This window comes from Lynx rufus, unplaced genomic scaffold, assembly GCF_022079265.1.
Source record: "Lynx rufus isolate CCGP_SWC_20201006 ecotype Redwood Valley unplaced genomic scaffold, mLynRuf1.p SCAF_11, whole genome shotgun sequence".
In the NCBI taxonomy this organism is placed as follows: Eukaryota; Metazoa; Chordata; class Mammalia; order Carnivora; family Felidae; genus Lynx; species Lynx rufus.
Window position 1 is genome coordinate 42213870 of NW_025814825.1, and position 13251 is coordinate 42227120.

General features: G+C 50.3%; 1 protein-coding gene across 5 annotated transcripts in view; it reads left to right on the top strand.

The window, feature by feature from the left end:
• Positions 1-13251, top strand: part of SUFU (SUFU negative regulator of hedgehog signaling) — a 125498-nt gene that overhangs the window by 92005 nt on the left and 20242 nt on the right. For 4 of the 5 annotated variants that reach the window (XM_047073370.1, XM_047073371.1, XM_047073372.1 and 1 more), the window contains exons 9-10: positions 9159-9293; positions 11133-11271. In XM_047073370.1, coding sequence (XP_046929326.1) covers positions 9159-9293; positions 11133-11271 — 274 coding nt within the window. Of the gene's footprint in view, positions 1-9158; positions 9294-10240; positions 10449-11132; positions 11272-13251 lie in introns of those variants that run through there. The other variant, XM_047073374.1, reaches the window with a different exon arrangement.

The following is a 13251-nucleotide window of genomic DNA, read 5'->3' on the forward strand; positions in this document are numbered from 1 at the left end:
CGGGGCGCAGGGCTCACGTGCAGGGCAGTTGTGGGTGACCCTGCTCAAAGGATCCATCACATCAGTGCAGCGGCCAGCCGAGAGCCTGAGTCTGTCACGTTGGCTTCCCTCACCACTCCCACGCTGGGGAAGTACGGTTGTTTTCACTGGAGAGAAAACCCAGAAAGAAACAGCCCTGCTCACAGGGCCCCAGCCAGGCTCCGCAGGGCTGATGGGAGGAAGGGCCCAGGCCTCTGTGATCCACGCATGTTGTGCTAAGTGCCTGCCTTTGTGTGCCTTTCTCAGAGACAAACATTTGAGAGGACAGAACAAGGGGCCCCACAGCAAATCCGGCCCAGGCCGATTGGTGTTTGAACTCCTTGCTCTGCTCCACCATCCCAGAGACATGGAGCCGTGGCCTCAGAGTTCATGGCCAGCGTGTTGAATCCTCAGTCTACACTGCATCCCCCTTCTTCAAGTTGCACAATCAGGAGTATTTTTATCGCCCATCTTTGATCCTCAGTGTCACCCAACACTTCAGCAGTGAGTCACTTCTCCAGGGAAGGGAAAAGGAAGGCTCGAAGGTGAGAGCTGGAGAGAGGAAATGACTCAGTGTCTCAGAAAACAGAAAGCCAGGCGTTCTGGTGAGAGTGGGCTCACTCAGGAAAGCAGGCATCCTCATCTCCCACTCAAGTTGGGGGGCTGGGCAAGGGGGCGGGGGTCCCTGGTGCCCAGAGGAGTTAATGGTTGCTGAAGGAATCCCCTCACCATCATGGCAATTTTGCTCACTCACTCTTCTTTAGTCACACCCTGCCCCGCTGTTCCATCGTCACGTCCTGCCCTTGGGGTATTCACGGTGAAAATACGGTTCTTTATCATTTGGCTACTGGTGTTTACCAGGTGATACAGCCTTGGGCTTAGTAGTAGCTGTGGAGGTGAGCTAGTGCCTTTACCCCGACCCCACACCTATACCCTGTCCCAATCCTGCCCTGAAGGGGGACCTTCAGCTGGTTTTTTCTCTGGAAAGTTCAGAGCTTTCGTCAGCAGCCTGAAAGCAAAAGGAATAATCTCCCAGGCTAGAGGCGGAAGCCAGAGGTTGGGCCGGGCTCCGCATGCCAAACCCGCTTCACTATTGAATAGTTGCCAACTCTGATGCCCTGGTTCCCACTCCCGGGCATCTCCAAGGGGGAGGCCCCGAGTCGTGTGGCCAGTGCAGATGTCACCACTGTCACGGGACTGGGATGGTGGCTAAAGGGAGCCTCAGAGGTTCAGCTGCTCTCCTTTCCATGCCTGCTGCCATTGATAGAATATGACCAATAAGTACCCTTAGGCTTAAATGGAAAAGTTAAGACTTTTTGATCTGAAGAGACCTGGGTGGAGAGGAAATATGGATACAGTTCTGTCGGTCTGTAACATGTGGGTAGGGTGAACAGAGCATGTGCCATAAACTATACAGTCCTAGAAATCAGGAATCTCTCTTGACACTGGAAGCAGAGAGTGTTTTAGGATATGTAAAAAGTCACCTTATGTAGTGGGAAGCATAAATATAGAATGTGTTACATAGACAGGTGGTAAAGAAATAAATGGAAAGATTTAGATCAATTCCTGAATTACCGAGGTGTGCATCTAAGCTGTCCCATACACCACCCCTCACTGTTCCCACTACAGGAAGCATCCTGGGCTGGACAGGTTCTTGTGGCTGTGCAGGCAGTTTTTATCGAGCACTGCCGTGTGCCAGGCCCCGTGTTGTGGGCTGCTGTTGTCCCCGTTTGTACAAATTACAACACGGAGGCTTAGACAGATTTTATAACTTATCTAGGGTCAGTAAGCTGGGAATAATTGTCAGACCCAAGATTTGAACCTTGGATTGTTTGAGCCAGGCCTCTTCACCACTTGGGTGCTGCCTTTAAACGAGGATAAAGTGGAGGGGGTTCCTGCCAATCATAGGAAAAAGTAACTGGAAAGTAGGCCTTGGAAGTTTATACACCACCGTACAGAGAAAAGCTGGTATTTTAGTTTGCCTCGAAACCCATGAGGGTAGCAGGTCAGCGGGCACTCTTTGAGAAAAGCACGCCAAAAAATACAGTGAACTCTGTTCACTATTCCAGCAGAATGAGTGAGGCATACAAGTGGGGTACAGGAAATGGGGTCCGGCATGGGAAAGAAGCAAGGGGAATCACCAGGGTGACGGTGAGGACAGCTGTGCAGCAAGAATGGAAGGCAGCCAGTTTGGAAGGACCTCTGGAGGAAGGTCTTTGAAAAGATAAAATTTAGGGGCACCTGGGTAGCTCAGTCAGTTGAGTGTCCGACTCTTGATTTTAGCTCAGGTAATGATACCAAGGGTCATGAGATTGAGCCCTGCATCGGGCTGAGCGTGGAGTCTGCTGAAGATTCTCTCTGTCTCCCTCTGTCCCTCTTCCCTGCTCGCTCACTCTCTCTCTCTCTCTCAAATAAAATTTAATAAAAGAGATAAAATTGATAAATACTTGATGTATATGAGTGTCTTGGGGAAATCTCTAGACCATTGGTAGTTTAGGATTTAATTAGTAATAAACACAGTAGAAAACCAAGATTGTTGTTAAAACCAAGGAAAATAGAAAACTGCACCAGGGAAGTATGCTTTACTAAGAGTAGACATCATAGTTGTAACAGGCTCAGATGTAAACAGCCTTGGTTTCATATAATAATGTAGACACTTTATACTGATCCAAACCAACTTACGATACAGTTCTCTTGGGAAGGTGGGAGGGCTGGAGTAGGGGACAGAAGAGAGCTAAAAGCTCATATTCCTTAGTAGGAAGTCAATAGGTAAAACCTGAGAGGGGAATATCGGGAAGTAGAAAGAAATAAAGTATATCAGAAATAACGAGGAAAACATCAAAAGAGTCAGCCTACAGAGAGGATTGTGGTTGTCTCCGAGGAGTGGGATGGGAAGACTGCTGCCTGTTGGAATGAACCTGCCAGGACTCTGTGACTCTTTAAACTTTAAAAAGAATCATAAATAAAAGTCCAAGAAGTGATATTGTAGGAGCTGTTACAGCTCACCCCGTCCAGCGAAAGGAAAGGATAACCTGTTCTCACTGAAAATCACAGAATTGGCACCAAGGCAGCCCTGGACATGTAGAGGCACTTCAGCTGCCCCAGCACCGGGCTGAGAGCTGAAGGTTAGCAGCCGGTAACTGCCCGACAGGTCTCCTGAGAGCAACGATCTTGGCATAAAGGGAACAGTGAGGGGCACTCGGCTGTGCACCTGATGCTGACCAGCAGTGGAGACGGATGGAGTGGAAGTGATAGGGCGCTGGAAGAGAGCATCTGGGCAGAGCGAGATCAGGAAGGAAAACCCTGTGCCCTGTCAGAGCAGTGCCAGGCCCGTCGTCCCCAGATGGAGGGTCCTCACAGCCTTTTAGGGGGTTTTGTTGGGTGTTAAGTAAAAGGGGGTTCCATGACTAAGGTTGGAAGATGCTGGCTTACATAAAATGAAACTGGCTGGTTTGCCCTCTGCAGTCCTCCTCAGAGTCTTCAAAATGCCAACATTTTAGGTCTCTAACCTGAGACCCAGTGTGTTGCATCCGGCTCTTGCCCCATCTGCTTTTCCAGGAGCTTCCCTGAAACTAAGATGCCATCAAATACCCTTTGGGAAGCCCTGCCTTGGCTTCTAGGAAGTAGGTTGTTGTTGTTTTTTTTTTTTTTTTTAAGAGTTCAGGGAAAAAAATAGATGTGTCCTTGTGGCCTTGAAAGCCCAGAACGAAAGCCCACTCAAAGGGATGGGAAGTTCTTAAGGAGAAATACTGTGGTTGTTATAGTTGGCGTCAGGAAGACCTGGGGATTTTGTCTCAGCCCATTATTCATTCACTGTGTGACCTTGGGCTAGTTATTTAAGTCTCTGAGTTTCAGTTTCTTCATCTGTAAAATGGGGAAAAGGATACCTCTTGACAGAGTTGCCATGAAAATGAAAGGAAGCAAAGTATATAAAGGGTCTTCGCGGGGATGTGGCACCACGGTCTGCACTCAGTAAAGGGCCCCTCTTATTAGCATTGTGACTAGTCCCCTGGAAACTAAAAGGAGGTGTAATACCTCCAGGGACCAGTACAGGTATGTAGAGAATCTTACTTAACTCAGATTTCTTGAAGAATTTGAACAAAATCTAGAAGGAGAAGTATGTTATACCAGCACAGACTATTAAGGAACGGGGTCAAAATAGGCTGAAACGCAAGAAGAACTGAGTCTTGCAACACAGTGCTGTGACCAGCAAAAAGGACTTTATTTTCTGTACTTCTGTTTGGAGCAACAAGAAGAAAACCTAGGCCCCATCGTTTGGACACAGTAACACAGAGAGAAAGCAAGATTTACTCCAGTTCTGTTATGCTTCCATCTCAAGAAAAAAAAAAAATGGTTATCAGAGTAGAGTCACACAGGCATTGATGAGAAGATGGAAAGCCACGATTTCACACTGCCTGGTCCACATGCATTGTGCCCCAGAACACCAGGCGAGTTGGCAGATGGGATTTATGAAGCTGGTGTCCCCAACCTTTGAGGGAATAAGAAAGAGGTGTTGGCAGACTGAAAGCACTCAAAAGTTTCAAAATGCAAAAAGCATCTTGCACTCTCCAAACTAGTGAGCTTAGTGTCAGCCATCAGGGAAAATTCTGGACTAGATTATAAGGCAAACAGGCTGTGAATACTCTTTAAGAGGCACAGTGAACCCTGAGAGTTGGCATGGATTCACGAAGAATCAGAATCAGGCCTGCTGGACCATCCTCATCTATTTTTAGAAATAGTTATGGGGAGGGCCGCGGCGGGGAGGGGGGCACCCAGCTGACTCAGTTGGAGAAGCTTGAGACTCTTGATCTCAGGGTCATGAGTTTGAGCCCTACATTGGATGTAGAGATTACTTAAATGAATAAACAAATAAAAACTTTTTTTTAAATTCACCTTAAAAAAATAGTTACCTATTTCTACCTGATAGACAAAGGAAGTGCTATAGATCTATAGGTGGGGTTTAGCAAGACATTTTCAGAATGTCTTCTGACATCATTGTTGGCACGACAGAGCAATGTCCACAGAGCATCCAGGAGGGTGAAGGACTTGGTGATGGGACGGTTGGGCAAATTTATAATTGGTTGGATGAGCCTACCCAGAGAGTAATGATGTCAGTCTGTCAGCCTGTCTGCCTGACCCTGTCCTGTTCACTGTTTAATCAAAGCCTGGGATGAGAACATTGATGGTAAGTTTATCAGTTTTGTCAGTGACTTGAAGTCAGGAGGGAATGGCAGTATGATGGATGCCAGAGTCAGGTTTCAGAAATACCTGGACTGCTTAAAACAGTAGCCAGATAATGCAGAGTCTGTCTCTCAGCTCCAACTAATCCACAGTACATACAAGAGGGGGGAGAGGAGGTCTAAGCGCAGACCATGGGAGAGAGCCTGAGGGAGATGTTGACAGAGGGTGTGCTGTAAGAGTTGGTAATATGACGAAGTTATAAAGAATAGACAATTTGATGACAGTTTTAATAGAAATAAAATTTCCCAAACAAGAAAGCTCATAGTCTCTCTTTGATCTGCCCTGGTTAGACCACATGCTATATTTATTTCCACACACGACACTTCACTTCTGGACATGACACTCTGGCTTTGACATGCTAGAGTAAACGCAAGGGAAAGTGACGTGGATAGCTGGAAGATTTCAGAGCCATGTCTTAAGATTATAGTTGAAAGTCAGAGCCACAGATACTGGAAAAGAGAAACTGATGATGGCCTGTGGGAGCAGCTTCAGGGATTTGAAAGGCTATCATGGGAGGAGAGATTAAATTACTTCTGGGTAGTTTGAGGTCCAGCAGATGAGAATTGCAGGAAGACCATTGTGCTTTGTAGAAGGAAGACGGCCCTGCCGGTACCTCCCTTAGCAGAACAAAGGCCTCAAGGGTTTTTGTTGGCCTCTCAGAGGACCAGCAGTTGACCAGGGCCCACCGTGACTGCTCAGGGAGTCAGGAGCCCCTCAAACCCCATCTCAGAAGTCCCATCTCCCAAGCTGAGGGCAAGGACCTTTGTTCAGAAGTAAAGACTGATTTGGCAGAGGCAGTTGGTAAAGGCAAATAAGTCCCTATTAAGCTATCAGCATTCTTGCAGGAAGAGCAGACAGACTTCTAGAGGCAGCCCCCTGATCCAGCCCAGATATATTTTGAGCCCCTGCTACATCTCAGGCACCGTTAGATGCTTCATGCCGGTCATCTTGTTCAATCCCCATAACAAAAGCGTATTATTATTTATCCCCATCAAGAGGATACTGGCGCTTAGAGAGAGGGTTCATTATCTGCCTAAGGTCATGAGAGAGTCGAACCCAGCACTTACACGTTAGCCACTCTGCCACCTGAAGCAGTCCTTCACCCCCGGCCCCATATCCCTAGCAGTCCCCAGTGGGTGTAGGGCATGCTTCCCTGGGAGCCCTTCTCCCTTCCAGCCCCCTGGAGCTCTGCCTTCTCTTCCACAGGGAGCTCAGGGCAAAAACAGCCCAGCTGAAAAATTAGGCCACGCTGGCGAGCACAGTACTTATTTTTTTATGACTAAGATTAAGCTGACAACCATGCAAAACATTGCAAACCTGTGTCGGCTGCAGATTTAATACCTCACCCAGCCACACAAATAATTCATGCTTCTGCATCGATGTCCAGAAAAAACAAATCAGCAAAAAGCTGGGCTCCTGCGTGTGTGTGTGTGTGTGCGCGCGCGTGTGTGTGTGTGTGTGTGTGTGTGTGTGTGTGTGTGTAGCAGCCGCGTTTCCATTGAAGCAGCATGCCGGAAATACCCAAGCCCCAGGATTGCAGATCTAGCATTTTGCAATTTTTTTTTTTCTCTTAAAAGATTAAAGTACGTTTTCAAATGATTGAAGGTTGGTGGGAGGTGTAAATGTGGGCACTTGTCACATTAATTCTTCAGATGATTAAGTTCTTTTCCATTTCTTTAAAGCTGTTTGCAGTTGGGTTTGATGTCCTCGTTCCGGGTGAGTGTGTTGTAGCAGTTACCAAGGTGACTTTAGCTGACTTTCAACAATTTATTTTTCCCTCCAGCGTGAGATGTCTCTAGCCCTGTGTGCTGTTGATTCTTCTCTCTCAGCCCTCCACCCCCCACCCCTACCCCAGTTGCTGTTCATCAGCATTTTGCCCATGCCAGAGAGGCGGGGATCCTCTAGTGGGCCCCGTAGGCTCAGAGGCCCCGCCTGGCAGCCAGGCTTCAGCTCCTTTTGGGCACACGGTGGTATGTCTCTGGGCCCGTTGTCAGAGATGGCACAGGGAAGCGATTGTAAGAATGACACCCTGCCTCTTCCCCTTAAACTCACTCTGACCTCAGGCTCGTCACCTCACCTCTCTGAGCCTCCATTTTCCTCATCTGTGAAAGAAGGGTTAACCACAGCCTATACAGGGGGTGCTTGCTGTGAGGACTCAGGAGTGAGTCTCTGGCCTCCTCGCTCTGGGGCAGAATAGGGCTGCTGTCTTCTGAGTTCTGCTCTTGTCTGGGCCCTGAGGGCACCCACTGCGATGTGGTGTTTGGTGGTAAGGGAAGGAGATCTAGCAAGAGGTCCTAGGCTCCCACACTGGCCTGCCACAGACCATCTCTGTGGCCTTGGATTTGTTTCCAGCTCTCTTTTGTAAAGGAAAGAAGTAGATTAAACCACCTCAGAGTTTCCTGCCAGTCTTGAACTTCCATGACCCGCTTGGCCGTACGTAGCATTTGTCTCCTTCACGGGTCTTGTGAAAGGGTTTGTCAAAAGAGAAGCTAGGGCAAAGGGCAGTTTCAGAATTCACTTTGGCAAACCAGAGGAAGGGACCACTTTGTGACAGAGCGGTTACATCTGGGGGTGGATCCACACAGCCGATGGGACTGGTCCCCGTTACCTCAAGGGCTTTCGTAAACCACTGCCTTGGCAGGACCCTGGCTGCCCCCTGTCACCCTCTATCCTTTTGCCTGCTGACCTCACACCCTCCCTCTGGGGAGGTTCTCTGCCTGTCGGGGTGCCTCACTGGCCAAAGGCCCTAGCACCTCAGTGCCCCCGGCATGTGAGGAGGTTGGGCCTGTCCCTCACTGACTGCCTGACTGTGGAGCCTGGACATCCTGGATGGCTCCTGCCCCTTGAATGATAAATAACTAGAGCTTCTTACCCAGTGTTTTGATGGACACTTGGGGAATTGTTCTGCGATTCACAGCCCAAACTAGGATCCGGCCTTTTGAATAGGATCAGTGGGTAACCCTCATTTCCGGCTGAGGCAGATTTGAGAGGCTGTCAGTGGGGGCAGCTGAATTTGAAAGAACATATCTTAGATTGCAAAGGGACCCCGTGGCCCAGTTGTGGGCAAGCTGTTGGCGGGAAGCAGGACAGGAGGGAGTGTGAGGCAGCAGTGACAGCTCACTGTGGCCAAGGCCACAGGCAGGAGGAATCTAGTACAGGGCCCTTGGGGCCTCAAAACCCAGCAGGATGGTGGCCTGGTTCTGCTGCCCAGCCAGGCCCACTGGTCTGACTCCTAAGAATCTGGTTTCCACCCCCTCACTGAGGATTGTATCATTTCCTGGTTAGATGAAGGATGTGTATGTCACTGCAGCTCCTAGTCATTAGCAGGAGCGAGCATGCTCAGAGCCTGCTGAAAGTCATAGCCTTTTCAGGGTCGGCTGGAAGGAAGTTCTTGGAGCCGCACCTTCTGGTACTCTAGCACTCCAGCTTTGGAGAACTTGGGAACTGAGACTCCAGGGTGGGGAGAAAGGGCTCCCAGATGCTCCTGCTGCTATATAGGGAAGAACAAGCCACTGCGAGGTAAACTTTTATATAGTGTATTGGCCAAAGATGAGGCTTTGGAACCCAATCTAACTTCGACCAGCTTCCAGCTCCATACTCCCTGGCAGTGGGAGCTGCACAAGTTACTTAACTTCTCTGATCTCCCAATTCCTTATCTGTAAAAGGGATATAACAATAGTACCCACCTCATGGGGATGTTGAGAGTAGTCAGTGAGAAGTGCTTTGCACAGCTGCTGGCATTTGGCCAGCACACGGTGAATGGTGGGTGTTGTTAACCACTATCATCAGTCACGGTCATTGTCATTATTCGGGAGCCCACCCTGAGAGACTCCCATCTTGCCGCTCCTCGTGGTATTTATTTACCTTGTGCTGAACCTGTCCCTGTGCTTGCTTTGCAGAAGCCGCAAAGACAGCCTGGAAAGCGACAGCTCCACGGCCATCATTCCCCATGAGCTGATCCGCACACGACAACTTGAGAGTGTGCATCTGAAATTCAACCAGGAGTCAGGGGCTCTCATTCCCCTTTGCCTAAGGTGAGCCGCACAGCACACAGCTCGTCCTCAAGGAGCCACCGGGCCTATGCGTGCCTTCTCCCACACGCCTGGGTGGAGTCTGGGACCCAGGGAGGGAGGAGAGCCAGTCGGGCAGTTCCATCTTGGGCCTGTGGGGGGGCCTGTGGACTCTGAACCAGCCTGTAGCCCACACTGTGTGGAAGAACACTCCTTTGTCCAGAGAGGTGTTCCTCCAGCCTTACTCTCTTCGGAAGGCTCAGTGGTCTCGGCAATCTCAGATGCCCCTGCCATCCCACAAGCCCAATGTCAGTAGCACTGGAATAGCAGGGCAGGGCTCTGGTGGGTCGGGCTCTATTTTCTTCTTCTTGTTGCTTTTCCCATGCATAGCGCTCAGTTCTCCAAACCCAGTGGCCAGCACAACAAACTCCTTGAGGGACCAAGAAGCCCAGCTGTGTCCTTTCTGCTGCTGTCCACAGTGCCAGAAAACCCAGCCCTGTGGCCGGCATTCAGCTCTCTGTTTGGGGATGCTGCACTGGGCTGAATCTGTTCAGCTGGCTTCTTGCATAGCCCTTGGGGTTTCCACCCTCACTTTTATAGCAGGGGAGGCGACCAGAATAACTCTGAACTCAGACAACATGACAAGGAAGAACGGGGTTACCCTGGTTTGGTCCCTCCCCACTGAGCCCAGAGCCTGAGAAAAGAGTTTGGATGCTAACCAACCTTGGCCAACCACCCTGGGCAGCAGGGCAAAGATAGCAAGTGGTCAGAACGAACAAGGGCTGGAAAGACCCCCCCCACCAGGACCCCAGCCATTTCCTCCCCAGCTCCCTCTCTGGCCCAAGCTCAAGATCTTTAGACTGGTAAAGGGTTAATCCAAGGCAGCCTGAGAAAGCAAAGGGGCAGGCTTTGCTTCCTTTGCTGACTGGCATCTCTGGCTCACTAGTTGTCCCTGCCTGCCCTTCCCCCAGGTGTATTTCCAGACTGGGGATTAACAGGAGCTTCTTGTGGCTCCCTCAGAGTGACCCCATTTGGCTTCAGCTTTGATGATGATGATGATGATGGTGATGATTATGATTTACGATTTATTTGTTTGTTTTGAGGTATGCTTGTGGCCTTGGGGCTAGCCTTTTTTTTTTTAAGTTTATTAATTTATTTTGAGAGCGAGCACAAGTGGGGGAGGGGGGGAGAGAGAGAGAGAGAGAGAGAGAGAGAGAGAGAGAGAGAGAGAGAATGAATCCCAAGCAGGCTCTGCAGTGTCAGCACAGAGCCCGATGTGGAGCTCGAAGCCACACACAGCGAGATCTTGACATGAGCTGAAGTTGATGCTTCACTGACTGAGCCACACAGGTGCCCCGGGGCTGGCCATTTTGTTCTTGTGGGAGGTCCCAGGAGCAGGTGGCAGACACTGCCCTGAGCACAGGAGTTGTGCTGCGAAGGCACTATGCCATCCTCCCTGGGGCTTGGGAAGTTTGTTTAGGTACTGCTTCACCCCCACCTTCAAAGTAAAGGGGGACATGACCCTGCTCTTAGTTCTGGGCATGGCCTTGGGCGTATTGCTAACTGCCTTCTCTAGTCTCAGTTTCCTCACCAGGACGTGAAGGAGGTGTACTCCACTGCCCCTGCAGGCCCTTTGAATGCTGATCTAGTGTCTCTGCTAGCTTTGAGCACTTCGGAAGAATGGCAGTAGAGAACTCGTGAGAGGTTTCTCTTGGACCGTGTTTGGTTACAGTCCCCTGTTGGTGGGCAGGTGGGCAGTCCAGAGGGCATTTGCCAGGCACCCTGTCCCAGGGAGCACAGCCCCCACAGTCCCTGAGCCTTGGCCAGGCCTGCTGCTCACTGTCTCTGTGTTCCTCCCCCCAGGGGCAGGCTCCTGCATGGACGGCACTTTACGTATAAAAGTATCACAGGTGACATGGCCATCACATTTGTTTCCACGGGAGTGGAAGGCGCCTTCGCCACTGAGGAGCACCCTTACGCAGCCCATGGACCCTGGTTACAAGTGAGAGGCTCCTTTTCTTTCCCTACCTTTTTTTCCCCCTCCCTACCTTGTCTTCCGTGGGCTCTTCCCACACCTGCCTCCCCCTCCCCTCCCTTGGCAGCTGTTGTTGACTCCCTTCCAGAAGGGCTGGTTATGGGAAACCATGTGGAGTGTGGATGCTGCTGCCTATCCCATCAGCTGTAGTACTTCCTGGCCTCTCCGCCATCCCCTGAGACACCAGGGATAACTCTCTAGGCCCTGGCCATTGGTTTGCCATGGAAATCTAGGTTTGAGAGGTACCAGACTTTCCGCACCCCGGGTAAACCAAAGTCCAGGAAACCAAGGGTGAAGCAGGATAAGATGGAGTCTGGAAGCCACTTGCAGGTGCCTCTGTGGAAATGCCACCAGAACTCCTAGATAATGGACATGTGGACCTGGACTGGGGCTGGGTTGGGCAGGCCTCAGCAGACAGAGCCTCCCTACTCCCCTCATCTAATGGTTGTCCTATTCCTCCTAATGGAAACCCAGCTTTTCTGCACAGAAACCTGCTGGCTTGTCCAGAACACTTTGTCCTTCCTTTGCTCTTCTGGCTGGAGCACAGCTTCAGAGCCACTGCCAAGTGGGGTGCTGGGACCTGAGAGCCACAGGCCTCCTTCCAGCCCCCACCCCTGTCCCAGGTCTATAACTGGTGCTTGGCTGGTCCAGCACACTCCCAGATGTTTTAGGGGAACATTGTTTTTTTCTTTGTTTGTTGGGTGCGTGGGAGGAAGAAAACTCTACCTTACCTCTCTGAGGAGTATCAAGAAAGGGGATCCAACAGTAATTCAGAAATTGACTGTGCCCTGTTTATGGTATATGGAAGGATGGTTATAGTAGCGGGGAAGAGAATTATGCTGGTTTTGTGGGGTTAACCCTGTCTGGGGGGGTCTGTGAAACATACTTAACTGTCGATGTGGGCGTGTGTGTGTGTGTGTGTGTGTGTGTGTGTGTGTGTGTGGTTGAGCTTGCCACTGAATTTCTCCTCCTTCAGGCCAGCCCTCCCCGCCGCCCCCCTGCACAAATACTAACCCTTAATTAAAACAAACAGCAAACAAAGAATACCAACCACACTCCTCAGACTAAGTGAGGAAGAAATGGAAGCTAGTGCTTTAGGAATATTGTGTTCCATAAATTATCTTGCCTTTTTCCACTGTTGTTATTACATTGTTTCATAACAAAATTACTTTGAACCATAAAGTTATAAATACATTTTAAAAGTCCCACTTGGTAACATTAGATTTCTGTCCATGTGGTGTTGGTAGTTACTGTAGCAAAAGCTCTGAAGTGTAACATTTGAAACTAGCCCAGCACAAGTGGAAAGGGCCTCCCCGCCCCCCACCGCCCCACCCCAGCTATGTCCCAGGAAGCAAGGCTGCCTCTTGCTGGTAAGGAAGGGGGAGGTGGGGACCCAGCAGAAGGGTTAACAGGTCATCATTCCCAGTAGATGACTGTGCTGACAGGTCTCAGAAGTGTCCTCAGATGGCATTTGTGTGTATTGGAGGTTCAAGCACATTTTCTTGGGAAAGTAGGGACCAGGGTCTCCCCAAACTCAAGAAGAAATTACCCCCAGTACATTTTACATCTTCAACTCTGAACCTGTCCTTAGAGTCTTGCCATCCCCCTTAGAAAGTCTTCTCACCCTGAGGAGGGGTTGGTCAGCATCTCCATTCTCATCAGCCTAGGAGCCCCAGCCCCCAGAGGACTCAGCAGATGTCATGATGCCCCTCAGGGCCCCCAGAGTTCTGAATCCAACCGCTTATCCACGGGCTACTGGCGTTGTACTCCCAGCCCCACTCCCCTCACCCTGGGGCAGCCCCCTCAAGGGAGCTGAAGCACTGGGCACGGCCCCTCCCATGCACTGTTGCCCAGGGAACCGGAGCGGTGGGAACCAGCCGCTAGCCTCGGCATGTTTCAATAAAGTTGCTGTGCTGGGGAGCTGCTTAATCAAAGGCCTGTGTTATG